This window comes from Podarcis vaucheri (genome assembly GCF_965113315.1).
Source record: "Podarcis vaucheri genome assembly, chromosome: 6".
Taxonomy (NCBI): Eukaryota; Metazoa; Chordata; class Lepidosauria; order Squamata; family Lacertidae; genus Podarcis; species Podarcis vaucheri.
Window position 1 is genome coordinate 83,783,298 of NC_138764.1, and position 25,233 is coordinate 83,808,530.

Here is a 25,233-nt window from a genome sequence, read left to right on the forward strand (position 1 = left end):
TAAAACACAAACAGTGTTTTATAGTGTTGAAAACAAAAATCTGCCCTTTTCCCCTTGTGGGGTATCCAAGAGCCCATACAGAGATAATAAACACTAAACTATTTGCTACACTTTAATCAGTCACCTGCTGCCTTATTGCTTAAGGTTGGCGTCATCATGTGAACCAATTTTGTTTTCTGTGGTGGGGCAATTTTATGTTTTTGTAGAGGAGAGGAACTATTTCACACACCCTCCCCCTATGATAATGAAGTGGTGATGTCACCTGTGCATATTGCAATGAGTATTGTTGTCCCATTTCCTCATGGTACCTGTGTTGGCCAGGCTGGTGCCATGATTTCAACAGTCTGATTTTCAATTGCATTAATCCAATATATAGGTATTGGGGGGGGATAGGTTCCTTTATAATTTCCAATCTGCATGAGTTTCTGGTTGACCGTCCCTGCAGACACGGACATTGGAAGCTAGAAATTTGTTCCTATTCAACTAGGTAAACATGAGCACTGTGTCAAGGATCCTGCACCAGTACAATTCCACATGCCCCTGAGTATGGATGATGCCAGGCAAACTCATGGCAGTTGCATATCACTTTGCAGATACAACAAACCTGGAGTGAACTGCAGGTGGCCATTAAAGTGTGATAAAATAGCTAGCATAAAAATTGTCTTTGCCACCACTTGGCTCCCCCAAACTAGTTTTTCTGGAGTTGTTCACTAGACCTTGAGAAAGCTGCTCCCAATTGCTGGCTACTAGATAGGTCAGTGGTCCGACTCAGTGTCATATGATGTGTCCAAGTTTCAGACGTTGCTCACTTTGCGGAGCTTCCTTCGTGCTTCTTAAAAACCTGTGAGAGAATGTGAGGAATAGCATTTGATTGTCTTTTGATGGTGATGCATAATGTGGCTTGTTTTCAAGGTTATATATAATCCTTCCTATACCTTCCCAGGATGTGGGGAAGATTTTTCCTTTTGTTTAGAAAGTTAACTCCGTGACAGGAGAGTCAGTAAAATCCAGAAACCTATGGAGGAAGAAACATTAGGTTGGCACTTGACTGGAGAGTATAGTTTTATCCGTTCCCAGGCATTTTGGAGAGTTAGACTAACTATTTCCCACCCGCTGCCTCCTTGCCAGTGGCAGTCTCTGTGTAATTCTGCAAGATAAAGACATTCCAAGCCACCTGGACATTCCAGGAGTGCTTTGGGGCTTAGTCATTTTAGCACAGAAAAGAAGAATGCAGGCCTGGGGATTGGGATGGGGGGGGGGAGTAGTCCTGCCTGCATTCTTCACCCTCTGACCTGCTTTGCCCCAGGATATATTGCATTTACAGTGCTACGTCCTGTGTGGGATGCAGATAGAGACTCAGATTTCTTACCTAACACTACTGGGCCCAGAACATATTTGGTGTATTAAATTCCTGTGTGGGTATTGCACTTATTCTGCTTTCCTAAATCCACAATAAACCATTCAGAATTCAGCACTTCTGCAGTTTGGCATGACTTAGTTTCTTCTAGGAGAGACAGCAGCTTTACATAATTTGGTAGAGTGATGGAGTGTGGCTTTGAACATCCTCTCAATCAAGTCTTGCTAGCTACAATTTCTGTAAGAGCCTGAGCTCGCTGCTTCTGAAGTCACTGGGTTGTAGCCATTGCTCAGAACAGATATGACTTACTTAGGTCCATTGATTTCTATACTTGCTTACTGCAAGTATAATGTAGTTGGATAAAACCCAGCATGGTATGAACATGTGTGCCCAGCGAATCCTAGGCTGCAAGTAGAATTGCAAAGTAAGATACATTTCCTTACATCATGTTTTACTTGGTTCTGATCTCTTCTATATCCTTTTCCAATAAGCAGTTGGTTAATAGACATAATGGCCTCAATCTTACAACCATGGTTAAAAAATTGGGAGCAGGCTGTAGAATTGTGCATTGACTCCACCCCTTCTTGTGAAATAAGAAAATTATTAATTCCCTATAAAGTGGTCTCAGCCTCGTAGGGAGGACTGAACCCTTGGAAGACACATACCTTAATGTTAGTTAATGTTGCTGTTGATATTTTAGGTAGGAGGGGTGCAATTTGCCTGTGGTGAGGGGAGGGCAGGAGATCACAAGTGGCTTCTGATCTCCAAACTGTTAAGAGAGCAGCCCATTATGCCTGTGCTAAACCTGTGGTCATAGCCAGGATTTATGTTGGATGGGAAGGGGGAAGCAGAATCAATGTTGGGGACGGACGGACGCAGAACCAAGCTATCTGCAACACAATTGGTCAGTTAGTTAAGTATTTTTATTTATTTATTTGATTGGGGAGCAGCTGCCTCCCCCTCCCTCCCCTTGGCTATGCCCATGGCTAAAGCTATTGAGAGCGACTAAAGCTAAGTTTGTTAAATGTGTGTTTCACATTTCTTTGCCTTTGCATTTCTGCTTGATGGAGGAGTTCTGTGCAACTCAGAAGGTTGCATAATCCTCAGACTGCATTGCCTTACCTATACTGCATAGTTTAGCTTATCCAACCAAGTAGCATTTTGTCTACCGACTTCAGATGCAGCATGTTTGTGTCCTTTTCTAGGATATAGTTTCTCCTTCATTTCTTATTCTCTCCCACCACCAACCCTGGGCTGCATGTATGTACTCTAATGTTATGTTCCTAGTATTGCTTTATACTCTGTGCGTTTTTTAAAAAAACTTTTGCTTTTGAGCTATGTGTTCCCTTTTTATTATCACAATTTTTCTTTTTTTGTTTTGTTTTGTTTTTGTGTGCCTATTTCCTCCCCATTCCCAACCCTGCTTTCTTGGACTTCCAATGCTTCATACAGCAGCCAGATTTGGTTCAGATTCAAATGGCTCCAAAGGTATTTTCAATGGGTACTTGACATGCCTTTTTAAGTAAGGAAATTCCTTATTTAAAAGGATCTTGTGTTATTTGTCATTTAACCAAACTAATAAGGTGCCAGCTGTGGAATCTCAGATAATGACACAGTTCAGTTGCTATGGAGACCACCTTATTTGCTTGAGTTATCCTCATTACCGGCACTCCAGTCATGGGTTGAAGAGCTCGCTGCAAAGAAATCCTGCATTGTTTGATTGGAATATATCACATAAATCATGCAAAACTGTTTTTGTTGGGTGAATAGGTTTTTATTTAATCAACATCCTCTTCTTTTTGTCTAAGCCAGGATGGCCAATCCATGTTCTGCAAGCTAGGAATGGGCACTTCTGTCTATTTTGGTCTGTGTCCCTTTTGCATGGTTTCCACCTGTAATTCCATTCTGATTCATTTCCACATTAATCTGATTTCTATTTTTTTAAAATCCTCTCAATATTTATTTAAGTATGCATTTTAATACATATGTAAATGTATTTTGAAAGAATATAGATATTTAAAAGTGTATTTTGAGACATTTCATGTCCAAGAACAGTGTTGCAACTTTTGGAGAAGTGCAAAATACAACGAATAGCAAAATTCCAACCTGCAGATTGACCCCAAGTTATTTGTGCAGGAATTCGCAAAGGCTGAATTCCTCAAGCGTCTCTAGTGCAAATCAGATTTGGCTCCCAGCAGCCCTACCAAATTTGAATCAATTTATGCTTAAGCCACCTTGGCAGAATTTTTATTCAGAAAGGTGGGATATAAATGCCTTAACATAAATAACATAAATAATAACAACATTTCATAAACTGTATGTATTTTCTGTACATTTAATGTTGCTTTCTCTTACACCTTTTGGAAAAGCAAAGGGATTACCTACTGATTAGCTTCGAGGGGAGGGACAAGATTGTTCAGGAAGTATGTTCATGTGTACACACACACACACACACACACACACACACCTGTTGGTTACCACCAACTTCTTTGTTGAGTTTCAACATCCACGAATGGGTTGCAGAATTCTGACCCACAAGGAAACATAGTATACCACAAGTATACAGTTTGACTAGCCACAAGTATATAGTTTGACTAGCCCTAGGCTAAGCAGTGGGGTCAAGAGGAGCTGGATTGGAATCAACGGAGAAGTCTGGGGATGCCAGTGAGTTGGGAAGGTAATTTGACCTATTTTGTCTTCACTGATATATTCCTTTGTTTTGTGTTTTGCAGGGAAGGAGACTGGTGGCTGGCTCACTCGCTCACAACTGGCCAGAAAGGCTACATCCCCAGTAACTATGTTGCACCCTCAGACTCCATCCAGGCTGAAGAGTAATTGAAATATTTTAGATAGTTTTGATAAACAGTGCAATGCTTCTGCCAAGCCTTCTAGCTTCTAACCCAAGCCTTCTAGCCGTAACGGTCAGGGGCACCCCTCATTTCCCCAGATAATTCCTGACTTTGTGTCAGTAGGATAGTTCACACATGTATTTATCCTTTAGTTGCTGTGTGGAAGAGTGGTCTCAGACTGAACACTGTATCTAGAATTCTCGTATCACTTTGGACACAATGCTCTGAGGTTGAATCAGTTCACTCATACAGCTTTAAGCCAACTTCAGTGGTCAAGAGTGGAGTAATTGAGTGATGTGTATTGCTAACTTGCTGGCCTTTAAGATATGATTAGTCTTGCCTTCCTATTAGATGTTCAGCGCCATTTTTGAAAAACACTGGTTTCTTCTGTGGGGAAAAACACACTAGCGAATACCACAATATCTCAAAAAAATAATGTCAATAATTGTATAAATCACATGCATCTCTCAGAGAGAGACCTAACCATTCATGAACTGTTTCGTTTGTGTTTCTCACTCCCTACCAGAAGTTGGGGAACTTCTGGTCTTCAAGATGTTGTTTGACTACAACTCCCATCATCCCTCACCACTGACCATGCTGGCTGAGGATAATGGGAGCTAGAGTCCAACCACCTCTAGAGGGTGACACGTCCCCTGGCCCTGCCCTCAGTGAACCTTTCATACCATTCAGTTCTGTTTATGATGATGTACAGTTCCTAATGTCCTGTATGTACCTACTGAAGCTATTCAGTTTATTTAATACTGAAGTTTGCTTTCCAACTAAGTCACTTTTGGATAGTGCACTACTGGATATTTCCACTTTACTAGTAGGTACTAAATTTTTGAACTTCTGGGCAGTTTAGCATTTGACAGAAATGTTTATGACCATAAAAAAAATATGAGCTTGCTCTATAGTTTGTTAGCTATAAAGACTCATTTATACATGGAGGTTACCATTTATCATTAGAGTGGAATAAGCATTTATGTATGAGTGCTACCATGATACTGGTGTGCTTCTTAAAATGGGTTCAGAATCTTCAACATTTTTGCACACCGTCCAGGAAAATTTCACAGGATTTTGAAACACCTCCCGACTTTGTGGCCTGTTTCTCCAATCCTCGGATGACATTTTGGTGAAATGTCTGCTCGGAACAGGTTTTGTTTTTCACATTGCAGCTTTTGTGGCAAGGAGAATCTAGAAAACTGTGGTGATGAACCCCCGACTTTCCAGTGATCTAGCTTAATATCTGTAGATGGACTAAAAGTCTGTAAATGAAAACTCCTTCATACAAAATGCTCCCCCCCCCCACTGATATTACCCCCGTGTAAGAAACAGTGTGTACAAAAGGAGCTGCAGATGATCAGGCCCTTCTTAGAGAAACACTGTAGAATGAGTATTTAACACTTCTGAGGCCTGGTCTGGCCCATAGATGCCTCTCACAGAACCATGGATCAGGACAATGTTTTCCTGGCATGAAAACATATGAGCTTCCTTCAGCCTTGGCGTTTACATATTTATCAGGCTTTAAGGAGTTAAGAATCTAGCAGCCCTTGGCAAAATTTAGTGCATTTCAGAATGTCGTCTTTTATCCTAGGATAAGTGATTTATGTAAGAACGTAAAAAGAGCTCTGCTGGATCAGAACAAATGTCCATCTATTTTAGTATTGTTTTTTTGGAAGAGGCTAGTCAGATGCCTCTGGGAAACCCACAAGCAGTGTGTGGAGTGTTCCTATGCTGTGCCTTCCTCCAGAAAACTGCAATCTTATTCTCCCACAACTTGCATTTTTCAGCTTTCCGCCAACAGTCAGTCAGCATTTTATATTGACTGTAAAGGGTAAAGGGACCCCTGACCATTAGGTCCAGTCGTGGCCGACTCTGGGGTTGCGGTGCTCATCTCGCTTTATTGGCCAAGGGAGCCGGAGTACAGCTTCCTGGTCATGTGGTCAGCATGACTAAGCCACTTCTGGCGAACCAGAGCAGTGCACGGAAACGCCGTTTACCTTCCCACCGGAGTGGTACCTATTTATCTACTTGCACTTTGACGTGCTTTCGAACTGCTAGGTTGGCAGGAGCAGAGACCGAGCAATGGAAGCTCACCCCGTTGCGGGAATTCGAACTGCTGACCTTCTGATCGGCAAGTCCTAGGCTCTGTGGTTTAACCCACAGCGCCACCCGCGTCCTTATTTGCACATTTTTGGGTTCTCCCATTTAGTTCCCCCCCCCCGCCCCCAGTGATATGTTACTTCTACAAACCTTCCCCCAAGCCTAACAATACCTCTTTTGTTTGTGGGCAGTGGTATTTTGGTAACATAAGCAATGACATTCATACTTGAACATTGGAAATAGGAATTGTAGCCTTTATACTCCATGAATTTGTCTAAAATCCTCTTTTAAAGCCAAGTGAGTCAGTGGTTTTCATCACATCTTATGACACTGATTTTTCACATATGGGTTATGCATTGTTGCACTTCTTTTTTTTTCTTTTTTTTTTGGTCTGTCCTGAACCTACTAATTAATTTCAGAGTTGCATGGTATTCCTGGGGAGGTCATAATTATTCTTATATTTTATAGAGTCCTACTTTCAAGCTCTTGACCCAAAGTATGAGGACTTAGCACTTCAGTTCAAACATTTAGAAGAAAAGTGTGTAGTGTTACTTCCTGTTGGTCAAAAACCCTTGGCCCAGGCACTTGCCATGTAGAAGCTGTGTGCTAATAAGAAGATTGATCCTTCAGTATTTAAAAAAGTTAACAGTGACTGGAAGATCTTGGGAAAATGGGATCTCTCCCATGCTCATGTGTATTCCACTATTGTAGGTGGTATTTTGGCAAGATAACCCGCCGAGAGTCAGAACGGTTACTACTCAATCCAGAGAATCCCCGGGGGACATTCTTGGCAAGAGAAAGTGAGACAACAAAAGGTAATGGCAATATATTAAGAAAGTTAACATCTCTCGAAATAGCAGTTTCTATGAGAACAAGCTGGTGTTCAGAGCTCACTTCCCTTGCATCCGGGACAGTATTGGGTTTTCCATGTTCTTAAAAGACCGCTTCCTAAACTTCTGACAGCCGAAGTGCATTCTTTGTATTTCCGAATTTAAATTGGGAAGTAAAGCCCAAAAGACTTACTTTAGCAGGTGTAAGAATTAGGTGGCCTCAGATGATCAATGAAGTGTGTTTCTGGGCGAGTCGCCATTCTGGGTGTGCGTCTTGACTCAATCAGAGATGCACTAAAGAACTGCTTCCAAGTGCAGGTATTTCTGCTGCAAAGGGAGGGTGAGGAGGGGCCTACAGGCACAAGGATATGGACTGCCTTGGGCTGCTGAAACTACTTGGGGAAAGTTCAGGGTGCTAGTATGAACTTGCCCCAGCTGGGCTCTTATCTTGAGATACTTAACTATGATAATAACAAGCAATAATAATTGGTGAGTAACGCTGGCAGTTCAACATTAAAGCTGCCACAAATGTGCATGGACTTACTTTTAATTATGGATTGGAAGTTTACAGCATTGGAAGTTTTCAATTCCGGAGCCCTAGAGCTTGTACAGTCCCCTGGTCCTTTTTCGTTCTGGCCCAAGACTCTTAATATCAGGTATCTTAACCCAAGAGTGTGTGTTATTGCTATGTCCATGTTCCCCTCCTCACCCTCACCCTCTCTCCTTGTATGCTATCCATAGTCTGTTCTATCAGCCAAGCAGTGCTCTCTCTGACTCCTGCCCTGTTCTGATTTGATTGGTGGAGAACTGGATGGGATTTAAATATCTAACGTAAACAGAGATTCTGGTCCTGTGCCTGTCCTCTTTACAAAGGAATGGTGCTGAAACTGGGTCACTGAGCTGGGAATAGCTGGGTAACCAATGGCAACAAGGAACTCTGCAGTTCCCTCCTATCCTTGCTGCCAGGGGCAGTTTGTTGTTGCGTTTATAGGAGCGGTTTAATGAAGTTTGTGCTTGGGTGTGAGTGGCATTGTAGGAACCAGTTGGTGGTAGCAACACACGCGTGCCAGAAATAAAAGCCATGCAAGCAGAGTTTAGCTGTGGATGTCCTTTGCGCTGCTCTTCCCATTTCTGTCCTATGTGACTGGCATGTCAAGATGGGCATAAGCACATGGAGGGATCAAGCATCATTGCTGTGAACAGGTCAGATATTTATTAGAGTGAGGAGAGAGGCACTGGAGATATAGTAGGCGTGGTTACTTCAGCAGTGACAGAATGTCTGCCAGCCACATTCTGTTCAATATATTCAACTCAAGATTTCTCTGCTCTTCTCTGAAATTATCTCCAGTGCCATATATACAAAATCCTTGTGTGCGATCAGCCCAGGAAACTAACTTCTAGTTCTCATGGATGTGAGAATAGATTTGAGAACGGGCAAGCAGTGCCTCTTCAGTTGTGTAAGCTGGAGAAATGGCTAAATAAGATTTCCAGGTGTTGGAGGAAGGCCTTGGTGCTCTGCATGATCCCTAGGTCCTCCTCATGACTAGTAGAAGCATAAAAACCTAAACAAAATAAGGGAAAGCATGCTTAATTTGAATAATTCATGCAGGTTGCAGAGTTCAGCTTTTTCTCACTTCAGAATCTGGGTATCTGGTGCTGTTGCCAATTATCTCTGCATAGAAAGTTTTGCTCATGCAACCTCTGTAACCTGGTGGTTTATTATGTTGTAGATGTTTTTGCCTGTAACTAAAGTTGGGAGCTGACATACAAATAATGTGTGATGTGCGAGACACTCTGTGGTTAGCCACAGAGCAGAAGGAATGGGATGGTGGTGATTCCATTGAGGACAAAAGCAGCAGCCAATGTGGCCAGGATCTCTTTGGTACCTAGCTAGGTATTTGTCTTCCTAACAGGGATCACTCTCTAAGGAAATTCATTTGCACAACAGAAGCTTCAGTTTCTTTTCTCCCTCCCCCCAGCCTCCAGAGGGGGTCCCCATCTGCTCTGGAGGCCCCCCCCCAACCCTCTGGACCAGATGTTAGGAGCATACTAGAAGCCAAAGGAGAGGAAGAGTTAATATCGTAATCCTATGCTTTACTAATGGCCTTAAACTTTACAGAACATTAATATCCCATTCAGGTACTAAATAGTTCGTTCACATTCTTAATTGCAGTCAATGTGTTGCGGGTAACACACAAGAAATTGAGGACTGAGCTCTTTTTAAAAGCCAGTTTCAAAAATGCTGCTGTCCTGTGTTTTGAAAACCTTTGCCCAATAATCCTAGCTTCCACAGAACTTGTGTCAGCTTTTGGGTGTTAATGCAACAGCAGTTTCCCCATATAATTGGTGCATAGCATTAGCAATACAGGAAGAAAGCACAGTTCCCTATAGATTTGCTGCCAGTACCTATTTCCCTCCCCTTGAGGTGCTGCAGCAAAGGTCTCTGAGCTTTACGTTAACCCTGCACAAATTAGCTGCTGAAGTTTGACAGGATCAGAGTGGAGACTGAGCCAGCTGGAGGCCATAATTAGACAGACCTGGCCTTGCCAGCTGCTTTTGTTCTTCAAAGGTATCTACTCTGCATCCTGCCCCCCTCCCTTCGTGTGAATTCTGCTGTGAAGTTACTAACCTGCTGACGGCAGCACCAGCTCCCTTTCATGGACATGTCATGAAGACATGTGAGAGGCTTCCTTGAAAACCTGTGTGTTCCAACATTTCCCCCTTCCTAAAGCGCCACAAGGAAATGATGAATAGATAAGGTTTTTAATATATTAGTTTTCCTATACTGTACTTTGTTCTCATTTTTTACAAGGTGGACCATATCGCATCCGTGCTGGCTGAATCAGGGTATATGCATATGCTACACAGGAACATGGGAAGCTGCTTTTTATTGAGCCGGACGATAGGTCCATCTAGCTGAGTACTGTCAATGTTGATAGACAACGTACTTCTAGAATCTCAGGCGGGTCTCTCCCAGACCTACCTGGTGATGCCAGAGTTTGAGTCTGGGACCTTTGGTTTGCAAAGAAGACAACTGAAGGCAGCCCTGTTTAGAGAAGTTTTTAATGACTGATGTCTTAATGTATTTTTAATCTTTTTGTTGGAAGCTGCCCAGAGTGGCTGGAGAAACCCAGCCAGATGGGCAGGGTATAAATAATATATTATTATTATTATTATTATTATTATTATTATTATTATTATTATTATTATTATTATCAGGGACTCTACCACTGAGCTACAGTCCTTCACTTCTTCTTTGTTCCTTGGGCATCTAAACCAGGGTTTTCCAAACTTGGGTCTCTAACTGTTTTTGGACTACAACTCCCATAATCTCTGACCACTGGTCCTGCTAGCTAGGGGTGATGGGAGTTGTCATCCAAAAACAAGTGGAGACGTTGATGTTTGGGAAACATTGACCTAAACTTCTGCAGCACTGTTAATATTTTATTCTAACCTTTGAAATAATGAATGGCGCTATCCTCTTGGTAGTCAGTTCTGCTAAGCAGTGGCTGCAAAGTATCTCTTAAACCCAATCCTGAGCTGTGTCCGCTTTTTCTTGGTAGGTGCCTACTGCCTCTCTGTCTCAGATTTTGACAATGCCAAGGGACTCAACGTGAAGCATTACAAGATCCGCAAGCTGGACAACGGTGGCTTCTACATCACTTCCCGCACACAGTTCAGCAGTCTTCAGCAACTGGTGGCCTATTACTCCAGTAAGTGCCATTTCGGCTTCTGATAATGCAGGATTTCTTTGCAGAATACAGAGGCTCTGTCTAAGGCAGTGGGGTGTGTGTGTGCCAGGCGTGCGGTGCGGAGAGAGAGAGAGAGGGACTATCTGGGGGAGGGACAGTGCAGTGGCCGCCCAGCGCAGCACTGAGCGCAAGAGAGAACCACACCAGCCCAGCCCAGGCAGCAGCAAGAAGAAGCTGGCAGCGGCGGCAGGTTAGGGGTTAGGGGGCGCAAATTACTTGCCTTGCCCCGGGTTAGGGGGCGCAAATTACTTGCCTTGCCCCGGGTGCTGACAACCCATGCTACGCCGCTGGTCTAAGGTACCTTGAACTAAAATGCAAAAGTGAACATGCTTGGACAGCATCTTATGGGCACCATATGTACTTACAGAGATTGCCACCCACTACCATAAAACAGCATATTGGCTCCTTATATTGGCTCCCTGTATATTATTCCATGATGATTAAGCAGACTGATCCATCATGATCTTGAGCATCAGTGTGTCTGGCTTGTAACCAGAAGGTTGGTGGTTCGAGCCCACCCAGGGACGGCTGTGGGCAGAATTTCCAGCATTGCAGGGGGTTGGACTAGATGACCCTGAGGACCCTTCCAACTCTAGAGTTCTATGATTTCATGAAATCAAAAGGTTGCAAAGGTATTATAGTCAAGCTGCCGCTGCACCACAAAGCCGCAAATCTCAGTTTGCCTGGCATCAAGCAGGATGGCAAGACTGAACAAGGTGCGCCCTTTCAAGAGGTTTCTGCTGGAGAAGACAATAAGTTGGAAAGATACATATTTTCTGGATACTTCTGACTTGGGTAGATGCTGGCACAGTGTTAGAGACAGGAAGTGATTGTCAGGTGACAGTGAAGAATGGTAAATAGTGAGAGAGATGGGATGAAAAAAGAAAGTTGGTTTACATTTGGTAATCGAGATGGTAGGGAAAAGAAGCTGGGCAGCTTCTTGGATGATGTTCTGTCTTCAGACATAGATGGTTCTGATCATGCATCCAAGAAAATATGCAGTTCCTAACTGAATTATGGGATTATTGTTTGCTGTGAACTGGCCCTAAGCTGACCTGCCACTTAGTGAGTCGCAACTGAACATCCATTCAGTTGTCTTCAGAGCTGCAAGATATTAATTGTTTCCAACAATGTGGACTTCTAGCTGATAATGTAGAATTGTGGGCAATTATGAAATGGTTATAAGATTCTGGCAGCAACCTGGAAATTCTGGTGGGCAATCGGTATGAAATCAGACCAAGGCATAGATATCTGCCTTTCATAACTGTATTTTAAGATTTTAAAATCTTTCACTTCTTAGCACGGTAAGATGTTTGATGAATCATAGATAGTGCTTCTGAGGTTGTGATAAGTTTCTTTCTCTTACACTGGAGTCAGTATCTGGCATTAGGAACCTGGTTCTAAGAAGGCTCTTTTGGGGAAATTACTGTTTTTTGCAATTTCTTTTCTCTGAGTTAGGTAGAACAATTAAGTAGGGCAATGAATCCTTATAGGAAATGCAGTCTGAGACACCTTTGAAAGTGTTCTGGTGCTTGTCCCGTGCTTGTCCCATTTAAGTGCTTCCTTGGGATTTGAAGAACATTTTATATAGAAAAATCATACACACACACACAGAGAGAGAGAGAGAGAGAAAGAGAGAGAGTATAATAGAGACTCAAGGAGATTTAAACTGGGTTTGAGAAGGAGATAAATAGTTCCATATTCTTAAGACACGTTTCAGTTAAAGTGATGTTTCTTACGCCTTATTGTGATATCTATGTTCCTCTTCCCCAGAACATGCAGATGGCTTGTGTCATCGTCTCACCAATGTCTGCCCAACCAGCAAGCCTCAAACACAAGGTCTGGCAAAGGATGCTTGGGAAATCCCCCGGGAGTCACTGCGGTTAGAGGTGAAGCTTGGGCAAGGCTGTTTTGGAGAAGTGTGGATGGGTAAGGATTTCTAGCAGGTACCTGAGCCACAAAATTCGCCTTCTAGTCTGATGGGCATGTTTCAGGCCATGTCTTTCAGCAAGGGGAAATTAGGCAAGGCCCCTGGCTGCACAAACTGTAGGAGGCATGTTACCAGCTTAAGTGTTCATTAGTGAAAAAGATGCCTTGTTAATCTACTTATATTTCTACTCCAGGGACCTGGAATGGCACCACCAGGGTGGCAATAAAGACTCTGAAACCTGGGACAATGTCTCCAGAGGCATTTCTGCAGGAGGCACAGGTCATGAAGAAGCTGCGCCATGAGAAGCTGGTGCAGCTCTATGCTGTGGTTTCGGAGGAACCCATTTATATTGTAACAGAATACATGTGTAAAGGTGAGCAATGTATTAAGGGCAGCGTACAGGATGCCTTGTTTCGATGTTCTCTCGCCTCAGACTGAAAGGGCAAAATTAAATGGGCTAGAAATCTAATGTTGGGAGCAGAAACATTTTACCCCATCATTCAGAACAGGCAGCATATGGAAAATGAGTTTGTCAATTAGGCATCATCTAAGCACCGATTCACATAACCCAGGCACGGCCAAACTTGGCCCTCCAGATGTTTTGGGACTACAACTCCCATCATCCCTAGCCAACAGGACTAGTGGTCATGGATGATGGGAATTGTAGACTTAAAACATCTGGAGGGCCAAGTTTGGCCATGACTGACATAACCAAATGGATGTGTTACAGATGTGGGCTGAATGGATTTACGCAGTTGTTTGTGTGGCTTTATTGTATCTGTGTGGGGTTTATTATCTGCTTGTAAGTTGCTTTGGGTTGCTCTAGGCAAGATAAAAGTGACTTTAACAAATTTAATAAATAAGAATAAGCACTGAAGAGGCCTGGTGATTGTTTGGCAAACCACCGACTTACAATTCAGCCCTTGCTTCCCATGTTGCTGCAACATTTGAGGAGTGTAAATTACAGTTCAATCAAGATGAGAGAAAAAACTAATGAAGGGTTTTTGTTAAGGCTTAAATACTTTCTACACTCTTTAAAAAACAGCTTGTTGGCTCAGTTAAATTGTATTGTTTGCTCTGTGAGATTGAAACAGCTGCAAATTCTGCAGAGGGAAAACATCTGCAAGGGTTTAGGGCTTGCTCCAACTTCAATTACTGACAATTGTATGTTCTGCTCTAGGGAGCCTCCTAGATTTCTTGAAAGGGGAGATGGGCAAGTACTTGAGGCTGCCCCAACTGGTAGATATGGCGGCTCAGGTGAGTGTAGCATGCTTTAAGAGCCAATCTACATAAGCTGTAGGCTTGTAGGATGCTGCTTTTCCAGATCTGTATGACTCCAGGCTGCTGGTGGAGGATTGCCTATTTTGCATGTTTGCCTATAATAGTATCTCCCTGCATACAAATATTTAGCAAGACAACTAGCTGTTGTAAAATCTGTCTCCCTGACATGCTGCTTTTCTGTTGGCGGGGGTGTTACTGGGGAAGCATTTTCCAGTGCCCTTTGGTTTCCTTTAAACCGATATAAGATCTCTGACCATGTCTCTCTCCCTTTGTGGCATTCAAGCCTCTTCCCATATCTCATTTTCTGTGTGCGCCAGCTGAGACAGAGTGCTGGTGAACATCTGTTTCAGCCAGTGCCACATTAGCAGCTATGCAGGATAGGCAGCCCACATGATACTGGCTGACAAATACTTCATTTTTCATAGGTTTAGCTTTATTCAGTCCCTCTACTTTCAAGAGAACTGTAGGCTCATTTGACTCCAAGTTCATTGCTTTTGCTGGTTGGTTTGACAACACACACACACACACACACACACACATGGCTTTACTACATTAGTCTATATCTTCATAAGTTACCTGGATCCTGGTAACCCTGGGCTGAATAGAGCTGGCTGATTTGACTAATGCTTTACGGGTAAGCTCTGACAGATCATAATAATCATTCAAGCAAATTCGTAATGTATATTTTTTACTACGTTTATATCCCACCGGAACTTCAAGGACCTCAGACTGGTGTACATAGTTTTCCTTCTCCCTGTTTTATCCTCAGAACAACCCTGCGAGGTATGTTAGGCTGAGAGACAGTGACTGGCCCAGGGTCACCCAGCAAGCTTCATAGCTGAGTGGGGATTTGAATCCTGGTGTCCCAAGTCCTAGTCCTGAACTCAGAGCTTTCCAAACTTTTCAAGTTGGTGACACACTTTTTGGACATGCATCCTTTCATGACACAGTAATTCAGTTTTGCATCATTTTGTGACATGGTAATTCAGTTTTACTAGCCAACCGGAGGTTAAACTAACCCTTTCCAGCCCAGGAGGAGCATGGGGAGTGTTCGTGCGACACACCTACACACTGTGGCCGACACACTAATGTGTCACAACACAGTTTAGAAAGCTCTACCTTAACTATTCCACCACACTGATTTCCTTTTGTGTTTGGGATTGTTCCAGATTGCATCTGGCATGGCTTATGTGGAGAGGATGAACTACGTACACAGAGATCTCCGAGCTGCCAACATCCTTGTGGGGGAAAATCTGGTGTGCAAGGTAGCTGACTTTGGACTGGCCCGGCTGATTGAGGACAATGAATACACGGCAAGGCAAGGTATGAGCTGCACTTTCCACTTGAAAGAAATAAGCAGCCGCAAACTAGTTAATGCTTCAGAGCTGGAAGAAGTCTGGGTAGCAATGCAGAGTAAAAGCCCCGAGGCCCAAAAGCAGGAAGCGTTATCAAGACAACGTGAAAAGGCAGCCTTCATGCCAACATGACAAACTGTTGAGTACATTTCTATGATTCTATGTCCTGGATTCCTGCACTTTTGCTACTGCTGGTGAATGATGCAGAAGTAGTGGAAGACTTGATTGCTGACATCCTTCATTTTTTCCTTTTGTGTGTGCTGAATAATATATGTTTTTTTTTTTTTACAATATGCTTGTCTGTCTTGTTCAGGTGCTAAATTCCCCATTAAGTGGACTGCCCCAGAAGCTGCTCTCTATGGCCGGTTCACCATCAAGTCAGATGTATGGTCCTTTGGAATACTGCTGACTGAACTGGCCACAAAGGGCCGAGTACCATATCCAGGTAAGTGTGTTTTTTTCTATACCGTATTTTTTGCTCCATAAGACACACCTTGACCATAAGACGCACCTAGTTTTTAGAGAGGGAATGCAATAAAAAAAAATTCTTTAAAGGGAGCGCTGCTCAGAGCCTGTATGCATCCCAGACTCTGCTCAGCTCTCCCTTTCACGAGCTGCGTGGAGCGTGTGTGCGGCACTTGCGGGCTTTTCCCCGAGGAGGGAGAAGGGAAAAGCCCCCAAGCAGCTCCATGCAGCTCTTTAAAGGGAGCGCGGCTCTTGCTGGCTTTTGTGGGAGGTGAGGAAGGGACAGAGTGCAGCTAAGCCAGAAGCTAGAACAGCGAGAGAGAGCACAGCGATCCCTCTTGCTGTTCTGGCTTCTGGGATAGCTGCGCAGCCTGCATTCGCTCCATAAGACGCACACACATTTCCCCTTACTTATTAGGAGGGGAAAAGTGAGTCTTATAGAGCAAAAAATATGGTAGGTCTTTCTACAGGTGCTCACAGGGGCCACAAGACCAGCTATCGCCAACTCATTCACTTGGAAAGGGACAAGGATCTCCAAGGCAGAAGAATACTGTCTCCTACAGTGCTAATATCAGAAATAAAGCCTGCCTGCTCTTTAAGAGTGAAAGTCAGCAATTTACCCACCCACACCTCCAACACTCTGTGGAAATGTATGTCCAATCTTTGTGGTGTGTTGCTGAGCTCCAAAACTAGAGATAAAACAATCCCTCTGCCTGTTCTTTACAGAGGATCTTTAAAGAGGAAGCAGAGCATTTTAATGCTGTTTAGATCAGGAGATAAAAGTTGTGAGGTTGCATTCTGTGGTTTGGTAGAGTAGATGCAGCCCATGGACTTGTTGTGGGTTCGCCCAACCACCTTGGTTTATCCTATTCTTTGCATTTTTAATATATTTTGGTTGTGTTTTTATTTTTAATTGTTGTGCGTCATTGTGAGTGGTGCATGGACACTAGTCAGGTAGAATAGATTTTAATTAATTAATAGCTTTGGAAAAAGAAAGCTAATATATGATTTGTGGAGGATATACACCAACAATAAGACCTTTCACAATTATGGGAGACAAAATCAGCAAGTGTCTCATAGAAAATGGATTTATCCAGAGTTTTAATTCCTCTGTAGACTTCTGCTTTCCTTCTGAAGCCCCATTCATATATTACTGTTGCAAAATGATACCCGGGGGGGGGGACCACTCCCTTTTATTCATGGTTCAGTTCCACATCAGTAATATTATGGGTGGCTCAAATCCCTGAAGTGGTCTACAGCATGAGAAAAATGACATTAAATACAAGAGAAGTTTGATAAACAATAAAATAGTTTCTACAGACTATAAAAAACATCCGAATGTTACAAACACATTACAGGATTGGGCTATGGGGAAAATCCCTGCGTCCCATACCCAGCTAGTGCCTAGCTCTCTGTTTGCTGGCAGGAGAAGAAGAAAGGTGACAGGCTTTGTGTGAGAGATGGGAAGTTTGTGACCCTCCAGGTGTTATTGGGCTCCCATCATCCCTGGACGTTGTCCTTGCTGGCTGGGGCTGATGGGAGTTAAGAGTCCAGTATCTGGAGGGCCACAGGCTCCCCCTCTCTGCTTGATGCCAGACTTTAGGAATGCTACTTAAATCATAGAATCATAGAGTTGGAAGAGACCACAAGGGCCATCGAGTCCAACCCCCTGCCAAGCAGGAAACACCATCAGAGCACTCCTGACATATGGTCAGGAGTGCTCTGATGCATCCACTGTAATGCAAATTAAATCTGTAATGCAAATCGCTCCACTGTAATGCAAATTGAACTGTACTTAGTAAACAGGAGCATACTTTGTTAGCAACACTTCTGTATATTTTGGCTAAACTGTTCTACTGAAGAGCCAGGTTGCATACTCCTTTTCTGAGAAGTGATAATGTATGGGATCCAGGAGTGGGATGCATGTATGTACACTTACATGCAAGTAGTGTTTACTGAACACCTGTCTGCTTTTGTACCAATAGGTATGGTGAACCGGGAAGTGCTTGATCAAGTAGAGCGAGGCTACCGGATGCCCTGCCCACCAGAATGCCCAGAGTCTCTGCATGATCTGATGTGTCAGTGCTGGAGGAAGGATCCTGAGGAAAGGCCGACTTTTGAGTACCTTCAAGCTTTCTTGGAGGACTATTTCACATCAACAGAGCCTCAATATCAGCCAGGCGAGAACCTATAGATCTGGGAACAGAATTCAGTGCCAAAGACTCTATGCTGCTCCTACTGCATATGTGCTCAAGCGAGAGACTTTGAGCCATACTTGAAACATGTCTGGAGCACCTGCCAGGGTCTCTTCCTCGTTCTGCTGATTTGCCCTTCCTTTTGAGGATAGTACGGGGGGGCCCTTTGTTAAACAAATGTGGTGCCCTTGGCTGTTATGGGTTACCTAAGGCCTCAATAGGTCATAAATTAGCAGTGTCATGGTTCTACTTTTTGATATGAAGTTGGCTACGGTGCAGAAAAACAGGGTTTCAGAAAAGCCAAGTTCTTCCAGAAGAGAAGAGGCCAAATAAAAACCAGGGATCCTATTCCTGTGGGCCGCCTGCCCTCTGGAGTCTGCCCTCCCTCCAAACCATCCTTCACATCCATCAGCAAGAACATGGCAATGCTGCGTCTGATGGTGATGATGTGGGCTACTTCATGGCTGCATGGCTTCAAAGCACTTGGGTCATCTCTGATTGACTTAGTGGTGATGCTACAGCATTATGCCTTTTCAAATTCATATGGCTTCTGTTCTCCTTTATGTCTGAAACCAGCACAATTTCCCCTTTCCTTGTCCCATCCAAATCCCACTGCGTGGAGTTGGACTGACTGCTTCACTCCAGGAAAAAATGGCAGCCCGCTTATATTTGGAACATGTCACATTTCCATGTACTTATGGTCCTCTTTTTTTAATATGTGTATATATGTACAATCTGCCACTGTTCTCTTCTGGGCCACTGAGGATGTGTCACTGTCCGCCCAGTCTTGTCTTGTGTGTGTGTGTGTGTGGTGCACTTGCTCTTAGCCATAGAAGAAACAGGACTCAGGGTGCTGGGTTTGCAGTTCAGTTGTAGGGTTTGGTTCATCTTTGCCTTGGAACAGCGATAGCAAACATATGGGCCCTCCAGATTTTATTGAACTATGATTCCCATCATGCCTGATCATTGACTGTATTGGTTGGGACTGACGGGAGATGTAGCCCAACAATATTAGGAGGGCACCACATTGGTTACTTTGATGTTGAACTGAAGGAACTTCTTGAGGAGGTCATACTCTGCAATTGATTAGGGATTTTAATTTTGATGCTTGTGGTAGTGCTGGCTTGCGCATTTTTTAGAGCTGTGTTTGTTCTTGGACTGCAGGCTTGTCTTCCAGCCTAGCCTTTCAACCCTAATAAAGTGAAATTATGAACAGAAATGTCTTAGACTGGCAAGAAGGGATATACTCTACCTGGGTCGTAAGTCCCCTGAATGCCAGCTGTTAGCCCAGGGAATAAAAGTCTTCCACATGGCATTTTAAGAATTCATCAAGTACACGGTTCCTTTTCTTTTCCACATCAGTGCATCTTAATCTTAACCATTTCCAAGGCTCCTTGGTCCCTCAGGGGCATAATATTGCTGCTGGGCAAACTTCAGCTGAACAAGTTGCTCTGCAGTGCTGCATCAGCACAGTGGGTGCACTTCTGGTTCAGACAGGGTAAAAAGGCCTTGCATTGCCCTGCCATCTGAGGGCAGCCCCCTTCTCCCATACAGTATGTGAGAAGGTGATGCACATGGGGAAGAACAAATCCGACAAAGAAAGTAGCAAAGTACATAGAACCCTGCAAAACTTGATTTTTGTCCTTCCTCACTAAACCTGCTTCCCAGTGCTATATGATCCCCAGGATGATCCCTTGCTGGAGAGAATTTTAGGTCAGGGGTTTAACCCAGCCCTGTTCTAAAACTACTGATAAGAGCTTGCAATCTCCACATAGGCCCCTTCTACAGAGCAATCCTTTAAGAAATGCAAGTCCCTGTTTATGCTTCTGATTTGGTTATGACCTAAAACTAGTCCCAATTATTCCTGGGGTACAAATCATGCCAAATGTCCTTGTTTTGCCTCTTCTATCTTCCTTCCATCTTTTAAAGCCTTATTGGCTGAAGCAGTGGGGGAAAGTGAGGACAATAGCTGAACCCTGTGAAGTACTAATGAGCAAGCTGAATGTTACATTCCACTGCCTGTATTTTTTCCTCTAGTAAACTAAAGGCAGTCACTAGGCTGTGGGTTTCACCAAAGGAGCATTAGGGGGAAGGGCTGCTTAAACTTGTGCGTTCTGGCTGTCTTTCAGTTAAAATTACCCCTTCCTGAGCTGATTCGGAGTGGAGGGGAAACTGGGAGGAAAATGGTTAAGCTGAAGTGCAGGTAGATACAGATCATGTGGTGTTACTCTGCTAAAAACTCACAACACAATAAACTGCTTTCAGTTCAAAAAAGCAAATGTCAGAGAAGAGAAATATGCAACATTCAGTGTATAGTTTGGCCATAAAAGTCCTTAAAAATGGATGTTCAGACTTCTGCTGGATCACACCCTGTGCAGTCTCTTCCTTGATCACTTGTCACTTTCCACATATCCTGCAGAGCTTTCCATACTCATATCCATCCTGCTGCACATCAGGAGCTGTTTTTAACAGCAGCTGGCATTTGAGCAGCTGGTTGCAGTTTACATTTCAGCTTGTGCATATGCAACAGAATTCAACTTGGCAATCTTTGCACTGTCGGAGGGGGGAAGCTTTTAGAATCAACTATCAGTCTGTTTTAAAATCAGCAAGATGCCAGAATCAGCCCCTTCTTGGGAAAGAGCAAGGAACCGAACAAGATGGAGACTTGGGCACCAGTACCTAGTCCCATCAGCAGCTGGTGTGCTGCAGCGACCTTACTCCATGACCTTCACTCACACGGAGGAGCAAAATATATAAAGCTGCAATGGACTTGGCTGGAGCATGCCTGTTACATTAGCGCTTGTTAGGCCAAGGAATCTGCACCCCAAGGGCAGATGGAGTAATTGTGTACATCACGCTAGGGGAGACCTGAGATGCACTCCAGGAGCTGGCATGAGAGTTCAGACTTGGAGCCACGTTGATTTGTTAACTAGGGCAATTCTACAGACAACACACTGCATCCCAGACTCATAGCCTCAAAGGGACTGAAAGGGCGATTTTTCCAAAGTGCCTGTTGTGTAGGCCGTGAGTTGAGGCTGATTAAATTTTTTTTTAAAAAAAAAAAACACCAACAAGATTGCTTCAGCATCTTGTCAGAAAACTCTCACTACTGAAAGGTGGGTCTCCTTGTCACTCAAGGTAAGCTTTCAGCTGTCACTCCCTCAACAAAATGCAGTGTGCTTGTCTATCCAACTAAGTCTTACTTGGAGGAGAGCCACTGAAATTAAGGAACATGAATTAAATGAACCTAAGTTAGTCATATTCCTTAATTTCAATGGGTCTGCTGTGAGTAGGACTACATTGGCTACAACCCTTATATTTGGGCATTCCATGATTTCTACCAAAACATTAATGGACTAGAGCCAAGTGCCTCTGTGCAAATATATACAGCAACATTTGACCAGGTTTGAACCCAAATAGTTAAACTTGCTTCCTTTGACACAAGACAGATAGCTGAATGATTCCATATCTAGCACTTCTACTGGAAATCCCAAATCTATAGAGAACTAGCCGTCCCTCCCCACCTTTAAAGTCCTATTGAAACCAATTAAACTTGTTCAGCCACAAGTATGACTGACACTCTCTGGCTTGAGGCCTATGGTTGCCACTAAGTCTCAAGCCTACAGTCCATGAAACAGCCCTATTCCTACGGAGAACAGCAGCTCTTGGCCCATGTTTGGAGTGGAACCTTGCCATCGTCACACTGCAGAGCGAGAAAGTGTAATGAACGCCAGTTCCGCAGTTTTCTCCAATGTGGCCTGCCACCATCCACAAAACCCTTTCTAAGCGATATGCAAATAGATCTGCCTTCTGTTGCAATGGTTACTTCTAATGTACAGAAAACCCTTCTGCAGTGCACCACACTTTTTATTAGGAGAATTTCTTAACAGCTGTAAAATAGCCCCTTCCCCCTTTGTATATAGCTCTTGCGTCCTCTGAGTTGTTGCTCAGTGGCTTTGGATATTGATTTAAGTGCATGTGACTCTTAAAAGTGATAAGAATGTTTGTTGCAATTGTACTTAGTTGGAATTCATTGTTGTCGCCGTGCCATCACTTGGTCGTCTTACTTTTTCATGCCTAAAGTTTGGAAGGTCTCCAATGTGCCAAAAATCCCCCCCCCAAAAAAAACCTCCAAGGGCAGAGTCCCCCCCTCCATTTATCCGATTTTCCCTTATTCAGGACCAATTTCTGGCAGGACCGGCTTTCCAAGAACTTAATTGTTTTAGACAAGAAGGTGTCTTGTTGCTTCATTCATTCTCTGTTTTGCCATCTCATTTGAGCAGGACCTTTTTGCTGCTGTTATCAGCTCAGTGTTAGACTGGGAGAGGGGTTTTGGAGGGCGGGGCTTTGCTCAGAAAGGTCCAAAGTGGAGATTTGATACCTCTTATCTCATTCAAAGAGAAAGGTCCACAGTTTTTGAACGGAGGACCTCTGTCCACCTCAAAGGCAATTTGACTCAACCAGAGATTATTTCTGCCAGAGATAGAGCACAGCTGAGAAGGCACCAAAAATGGTATGAAGTTATGACAAGATTTTGTGTGCTTCCCCGCCACTCAGTCCTGCACCCATGCCTGTTGGCAGGAGAAGGGACCTGGAATGGGGCAGAGTTCCCATATTTTGCACAAGCTCCTTTCCCAAAAAGTCCAGATTCAAGTTTTTATGATGCTGAAGACCAGACCTCAGTATCTTTTTGAGGTTACTGAGCCAAATCTCCATCTTATGCCAAGTAAGTGTGTGTACCTCAGAACCGCAAAATGCTCAGTGCATCATAGCAATAGTGTTTAAAATTTAGTCATGGGTTCTCTTAGGTGCCTGTACTTTCAAACAATTGCTTTGTTATATGCCAAAATCCCCACCTCCTGCAGAACCTCTAGTAAAATGCATACTTTTATTGTGTTGGGAACAAGGTCTGCTTTCCTTTTTCCAATGCCTTGTAGGAGGTACAGATAAAGGGCAGCAACTTACCCCCTACCTTTCTATATCTCTTCTACACTGCTTATTCATAATATGCCTTATGCGTGCTTTTTTCCATATGTACTCAAAAGACTATATGCTGGGTTTTTAAAAAAATAATAATCATTTTCTCAGATGTATTGATTTCAAATTCTGCTCCTATGAGGACCACTCCAGCAACATGCCACATTAAATGAGAAAGGAACTAAGCTTGGAATTCAGGAGACTGTGCCTTCCCAAACCTCAAAACATTCGGTTCTCTTTCTATTCCTTTGCCAAGCTGAACATTCCCTTGTACCTCCTTCACATCCAGGACTGAGAAGGACTTTGCCCCTTCAGCCTTTTTTTTAGTATTCCAGTGTGCCAGTGTATATTGAATTCACATCAGAACTTTCCTTTGTTAAAGCATGGTTATTTGGAACACCAATGTGGGCTGACAATTAGCCCGCATGGGAAACAGCCTTTTGTTTTGTATTTTATTTTTTGGTGAAATGCTGCTCCCTCTAGTCTTGTTCGCTTTCTATACTAGTCCATCCTAACTGAGGTGGCAAATCGGCAAATCGTGCCTGGGTTGTGCCACTTTTGAACTGAGCAAGGGCTCATATGTTTGCAAGGTTTTCCCTACAATAAAGAAAAATAATCCATCTACAAAACTCTTTTAAAGTGGGGAGTAGGCTAAATCCCTTCTGATATTTAATTCCCTGTGCAAGGGGGGAGTTGACCGTATGACCCGCCTGCAATTTACAAAGTGCAGCCTAGATGCAAGTTTTCTGCCTCTCAGAACTAGACCTAAAAATCCAGTCTCTTAAATCTGTGATCGAGCCATTTCCTCACGGTGTAATATTACTGTATTTGGGGGGTTTTCTTTAGCACCATTCATTTGTGAGCCGGACTTACATTGGGGTATTCAAATTATGTGACCAGGGTTGTTTTTTTGTACAAGCTGGTACAGTTGTTTTACCGGAGTGATGGGGTGTGTGGCATCCTTCACTCCAAAGAGATGCCAGATTTGTTGTTTCTGTTCAAGTATGTCAAGAAACCCCTTCTGATGAGATGGAAGGAAGGAATAACTTTATTTTTAAATGTCAGCCACCACGGAGAAACAGCTTCTTGACAAATACAAAACGAAACATATACCTAACTGGGAAATGCTTCAGTGTAGGAGCTAAAACCAGTCTCTGTGTGCATATGTGTACGTGTGTGTATATATAATATATATAGATATTAATGTAAAAAGAATCCTTTTTTCCAAGTATGTACATTTTTTTATATTAAAAAATCAAGACAAGTAGATCAGTTTAAAACCACAGATTTCTCTTCTGCTTTTGGTATAGCAATAATGATTATGAATACTAATTTAAATGAACAGTGTACTTAATCTTACTTTTCTTCTTTGTCACACACAATTTTTTCAAAGAAAAATGAGTCAAGATTCCCTTGTGTGAACTTCCCCGTCTTCCCCCGCCCATCATGCATGGCATAGGCGACTTTGGTACACAGGAAGGATGCTTGTATACTGGAGTCCATCTTCAGATCAGAATCTGACCTTTGCAATGAACTCATGAACTGAAGGAAGCATTAAGAGAGCTTCTTGTGTTGGCCTTGTTCTTCCTTATTCACGTCTTCATTTTTTTAAAAAGCCCACAATGTGTGAATCTGTCAGAGGGAGGCTCTGGCACTGGCTGAATGAAGTTTAAACAAGTCCTTACACGGATTTCTTCTGCTAATGTAATTGTGTGTGTGTGTGTTGGGGGGGGGGACTGCACACATTTTGTAAAATCTCCAGAAAACTATGCAGAGAATGTAATCAACTTTTTCTCTGTGTCCCTTTCTCCCGCCCCTCCCTTTTTAGTGTCAGACTACTTAACTCTTTTTTTGAAAATAAAATGTTATCAAAAAAATAAAATTGCTAAATGTATGGAGATGAAAGTCCTTTTTTTAATTCAGCGGTGTATGTCTTTTTTCCTTTCCATTTTTTGCAGTTTTGTTAAATACAAGTAAATGGTACACAGGTGTGGGTGAGAGAGGGAGAATCATAGAATTGTGGAGTTAGAAGAGACCTCATGTGTAATCTAATCCAACCCCCTGCTTTTCAAAGAGAGAAATGACCTGCCGTATCAAATGTCATGCAAGTCCATATTGACATCATTGGGATGCCATCCC

At 43.2% G+C, this 25,233-nt stretch overlaps 1 protein-coding gene across 2 annotated transcripts in view; it reads left to right on the plus strand.

The window, feature by feature from the left end:
* Positions 1-25,012, plus strand: part of SRC (SRC proto-oncogene, non-receptor tyrosine kinase) — a 95,550-nt gene extending 70,538 nt beyond the window's left edge. For both annotated transcript variants that reach the window (XM_082226147.1, XM_082226148.1), the window contains 9 exons: positions 4,090-4,188; positions 7,021-7,124; positions 10,703-10,852; positions 12,665-12,820; positions 13,015-13,194; positions 14,002-14,078; positions 15,272-15,425; positions 15,771-15,902; positions 17,908-25,012. In XM_082226147.1, coding sequence (XP_082082273.1) covers positions 4,090-4,188; positions 7,021-7,124; positions 10,703-10,852; positions 12,665-12,820; positions 13,015-13,194; positions 14,002-14,078; positions 15,272-15,425; positions 15,771-15,902; positions 17,908-18,116 — 1,261 coding nt within the window. In that variant the 3' untranslated portion in view covers positions 18,117-25,012. The remainder of the gene's footprint in view (positions 1-4,089; positions 4,189-7,020; positions 7,125-10,702; positions 10,853-12,664; positions 12,821-13,014; positions 13,195-14,001; positions 14,079-15,271; positions 15,426-15,770; positions 15,903-17,907) is intronic.
* Positions 25,013-25,233: the final 221 nt, after the last annotated feature.